This window comes from Octodon degus, unplaced genomic scaffold (genome assembly GCF_000260255.1).
Source record: "Octodon degus isolate 3935 unplaced genomic scaffold, OctDeg1.0 scaffold00244, whole genome shotgun sequence".
Lineage (NCBI taxonomy): Eukaryota > Metazoa > Chordata > Mammalia > Rodentia > Octodontidae > Octodon > Octodon degus.
This window is the reverse complement of record NW_004524820.1, coordinates 1,001,432-1,006,630: the sequence shown is the minus strand read 5'-3', so window position 1 is coordinate 1,006,630 and position 5,199 is coordinate 1,001,432. Positions and strand designations below refer to the sequence as shown.

The window sequence follows — 5,199 nt, the reverse complement described above, 5'->3', positions numbered from 1 at the left end:
TATGAAGAGATGCATACTGTGAGAGGTTTGGCAGTGCTGAGCCTCTTCAAGGAAATGTGGTTGCTTCAGGGCTTTGCTCATCAAGTGGAAAAGCAGGACATCCAGTCTTCATTAATCCTTCACCCCACCTCCCAAGTATTGCTGATAGATCTACCGATCGATCTATCTATCTATCTATCTATCTATCTATCTATCTATCTATCTATCGTTTAGTCTTTTTAAGACAGAGTCTCACTATGCAGTTCAGGCTGGCCTGGAGCTAGCTAACTTTGTAGTCCGAGCTGCAATGATCCTCCCGCCTTAGCCTTCTGAGTGCTGGGATTACAGCGGTGTGCCACCCATGCCCAGCTTTTATTGCTGAATTATAGACAGTTAAATATTAGTTTGATGACTCTACAGCAGAAGCATAACTATCTTTGATTTAGTTTCACATTACTCCCTGTTGCGATTTTGCTTTCTATTGGCTACAGGCCAGAAGTGAGTTGAACATTCTTTATCACTAGTGATATCCTGTACACTGTGCCCTTCCAGTTACTAACAATGAGAAATAGCCTGCTCACTCCGAAATAGTTTGATTCCAGGTGTTTTAAAAACTTAATTTTGTAGACAAAACTGAACCAACTGTTTAAAATCTAAAATAAATGAGAAAACATCTATTTTTATTTTTACGTTTATTCTGCTAAAATATATGCATTATAAAATTTGTTATTTGAAGAGTCGAATGCAGTTGCATGAATTACATGCTCAATGTCGTATAGTCCTCACCCCCCCTTTTCTTGTGACAGGGTCTCACTATGTAGTTCAGGCTGGCCTTGGGCTCACTTTGTAGCCCATATTGGTCTTGAACTCGAAATGATACTCCTACCTCAGCCTCCCAAGTGCTGCGATTGATTACAGGTGTGTGCTACCATGCCTAGCCATCTGTTACCACTTACTATTTTCCAATTTTTCTTCACTTCATACAGAAATTATAGCCATTATACATTAACTCCCTATCCCTATTCCACACAGCTCCTGGAAACCTCTCAGTTTGTCTATTTTAGGTGTTTCATATAGATGAATCATGTTTGTACTTTTTGTCTTATTTTATTTAGCATAATGTCTTCAAGTGTTGTCCATGCTGTAGTATGTGTCTTGAACTTTGTTCCTGCGTTAATGGCTGAATATTTCATTGTATCTGTTTACCCCATTTTGCTTGTCCAGCCAGTCTTTTTTTTTTTTAATTTTATTTATTTATTTATGTATTTGTGTGTGTGTGTCCAGCTCAGCCCACCAGGGGGTGGGGTGGGGCGACATGTGGTGCTGGGGATTGAACCGCGGTCCCTGTGCTTTGCTAAGCTTGTTCGAGGTAGGTGCTTTAGACCACTGAGCCATCTCACCAGCCCCTGTCCATCCATTCTTGATGAACACGTGGGTTCTCTGCAACTTTTGGTTACTATGGATAGTCTGGGTACATTAGTGTCCAAATACCTGTTGAAGACTCTGTTTTCTTCCTTTCTTTCTTTCTTCCTTCCTTCCTTTCTTTTTTGTGTGTGGGGTACCAGCAATCATTCTCACAACCTGATGCTTGCCAGGCGGGTGCTGTGCCACTGAGCTATATCCCCAGCCCTTGAAGCCCCTGTTTCCAACTCTTTGTAGTACATACTTAGTGGAATTGCTGGAAGCCTGTATCTTTAAACTATTATGTGTTCATTTTTCTGTTGTTATCATAGAGAATGACAAATGAAAATGCAGAGTGTCTGGTTTTCTTTATAATTTGCTTTTGACTTTTCTTAATTATTGGACCTAATAAATGGTACTGCTATGTGTTTCTCTTGACCTATGAATACTACAAATAAATTACTAACACACTAAGGACATTGTGACCTGAGAGATTTGAAAATGTTAGGTTTACAGTTTTCCAGCTAGTTTTTTTTTTTTTTGTTTTCATTTAATACCTTACTTTGGACAATTCCATTGTATAAATTCCACCGTATAAATCTACCAGTTGTAACTATTCCTTTACTGTTAGATTTCTAGCTTCTTTGTACTTTTTAAAAAATTTTATAAGAGTTCTGTTAATGAACATCTTTATACCTCTATCTGTATTCATTCATACTGGTATTCCTGTAGAATTCTAAAAGTAAAATCATGAGGTCATAAAGATATGCATACTTAAAATGTTACTGCTAAATCAAAAGTTTAAATTATACAATCCTGAAAGTAACCATCTCTTCATCCCCTAATATTTAATATTACCAGTATTTTTAACTTTTAGAAAGCTGATACAGTTTTGTTGAACTCTTGTATTTTCCTAATTTATTATGGAATTGGGCAGCTTTTCCTCATATCAATTCCCTGCTCACATATTTTCACTGTTTTCCTATTGGGATTTTTGTTCTTTTCCTTGTTATTTGTGTGAGCCCTTTCTATTAATACTAATCTTTTGCTTACTCGTTGCTTTCAAATTGTTATTGTACATTTTCTGTCTATAAATTTAGCACTTTTGTTTATGATTTCTACTTTTTGTTTCATGTAGCATGGCCTCCTTTTCCAAGAAAGTTATCCACTTATCCACTATTAAGAGCACTCATAGGGCCAGGGAGATAACTCAGTAGAATAAGCACCTGCCTGGCAAGCGCAGGGTCCTGAGTTCAATCCCCGGTACCGCGCAAAAAAAAAAAAAGTACTCATAGTACTTTTAAGGTGTTAGCTTTCAGATTTAAATTTGGAATTTAAACATAAGGAATAGGTAATTTTACCTAAAGTTCTTTCCTAAGTAGTGGCAAATGAAATCTTTTTCCTATTAATTTGAAATTCTGCTTTTCCCAGGCACAGAATTCTCACAGTTGGTATGTTGTGATCTCTTTTTTCTCCTTTCTCTGCTTTTTCAGAACACTAAATCTACCACAAGAACAAAGATCAGTCTTCCTTTGTAAAATGCCAAAATGCTGGACATGTCAAATCTTTTTTTTTTTTTTTTTTTTTTTTTTTTTTTTTGGCTCACTGCGTAGCTCAGACTTGTAGTGATCCTCCTGTTTTCAGCCTCCCCAGTGCTGGGGTTACAGGCATGCACCACCACTCCTGGTTTCAGTGACAGTCTCTGTGTGCCCAGGGGCAAGGCTGGCTAGGCATGTGGTGCTGGGTATCGAACCTAGATACTTCCACTTGCCAGGCAGGCGCTTAAACAGTCGAGCTATGTCCCCAGCCCCTACCAGTGGAGTTTTTGAATCGCTTATTCAAGTGGGATCTCAATTTCCTCCTTTTGTAGTTAGTAAACATCTCATGGACAAATACTATCCTATTTCTCATCACAGTTCTACCTATTAAATCTAGACCTATCAAAGCAACAGTTGATACTGGAGTGTCTGCTCATGACTTTCCATCATTTCTTCTGCATTTACCAAGTGGGACCCTGATATGAGGAAGAGGATCCTTTCTCCCTGCTTCATGTATTTATTCTGCTATATCCTTTTTGTCAGCCTGTAGTATAGATTTTGCCTGTGAGCTGTTATCCAATACTGTATTATGTTACCAGTTATTTAACAGAGATAGAAACCTCACCATTTAGCAGTTACACATGTAGTTTATTATTTATTTATTGCTAGCTCAGCCCGCCTTGCAGGCGAGGCTGGAGTGGTATGTGGTGCTGGGGATTGAACAGCGGTCCCCTGCCCCTGCCTAAGCTTGCCTAAGCAGGCGCTTTAGACTGCTGAGCTATCTTGCTGACCCCACATGTAGTTTAAAACATGAGTTCCCTACCTCCCCCTTTGCTTAAAAGAGGATGAAATTAAATTTTTTCTTTCTTTTTTTTAAATGTAGGGTAGGGTGTACAGGGTCTCACTGCATAGATCAGACTCGTAGTGATCCTCCTATTTATAGCCTCCCAAGTGCTGGGTTTATAAGCACGCACCAGCACATCCAATCTCAATGTCTCAGTGCGTCCTGAGGGTAGGGCTGGCTTGGCAGCCAAAAATTAAAAGTTCTTAACTTTGCAATTGGTTGGAATAAGATTAGCAAATTATTTCCATAACTGTTATCAAAGTCTTAATATATATTTATAAGCTCTTGCTTAATAAAGGGCTTCCAGAAAGTAGAATATGGGGTGGGCAGGTCTGCCATCAAGCATGGTGGCAAAGGAACAGCTTAGATCTTTCTGTTCAGAGTCTGGATATGGAGATAAGTGGAAAAATTTCTTTTTCTGTACTCTGTTCACATTTCTCCCCCAGGGTTGGTGACTGAACGTGGGGCCTCTTTCATGCTAGGCAAGTACTCTACTACACAGGGTCTCACTGAATTGTCTAGGCTGCACTTGAATCTTTGATCCTCGCCTTAGCTTGCCAGAGTGCTAGCATTTCAGGTATTGCCACCATGCCTATCTGAAAATAGTGTTATTTTATTTTTTCTCACAGATTTGAAGTCAATAAAGGGAAGTTGCCATAATTTATGTACTGTTTCTAAGGATGTCACCTACAAGGAACTTAAAAACCTATTGAGCTCCAAAAGTGTTATGTTAATTGATGTTAGAGAGAAATGGGAAATTGTGGAACATGGAAAAATCCCTGGATCTATCAATATACCCTTACATGAAGTAACTGAAGCCCTACAGATGAACTCAAGAGACTTCGAGGAGAAGTACTGCGAAGCCAAGCCATCCAAGTCAGATAGTCTGGTGTTCTCTTGTTTAGCGGGAGAGAGAGTAAGAAGCAAGGAGGCTCTGGACACAGCAAGATCTCTGGGCTTTAACAGGTATGTAGATGAACAAAAAGTGGATTGAAGATTGTGTGCTGAAATGTTTCTCATATATTCATTTAATGACGTTTTTCTTGATGCACTTAAGGATTTCTTGGGGCAAGGAATATAGCTCAGTGGTAGAGCATGCGCTAAGCATGCACAGAGCCTGGGGTTCATCCTCCAGCACCACACACAAACACCCTCCACCACGGCAGCCTTATAGTTACCATTCATAAAGGCAGGATAAGGAGACAAAAAAGCGTATAACTTGTCATCTTACTTAGAAGCATCACAATTATTTAAATAGGCTTAGAATCTAAATAATACAGTGAGTAGTTACATTATCTCTAAATTTCTTATCAACTTCCTGTTATCTAACAAGAGAAAATGTTAAGTAACACAACCATTTGATATATATTTTCAGTGCTAAACACTATGCTGGAGGATGGAAGGAATGGGCAACCTATGAATTTTCAGAGAAGAAAC

At 38.9% G+C, this 5,199-nt stretch overlaps 1 protein-coding gene across 1 annotated transcript in view; it reads left to right on the top strand.

The window, feature by feature from the left end:
* The window catches only part of Tstd3 (thiosulfate sulfurtransferase (rhodanese)-like domain containing 3), a 15,017-nt gene that overhangs the window by 1,562 nt on the left and 8,256 nt on the right, over positions 1-5,199 (top strand). The window contains exons 2-3 of the mRNA XM_023706165.1: positions 4,392-4,728; positions 5,138-5,197. Of these exons, the coding sequence (XP_023561933.1) occupies positions 4,392-4,728; positions 5,138-5,197 (397 nt within the window). The remainder of the gene's footprint in view (positions 1-4,391; positions 4,729-5,137; positions 5,198-5,199) is intronic.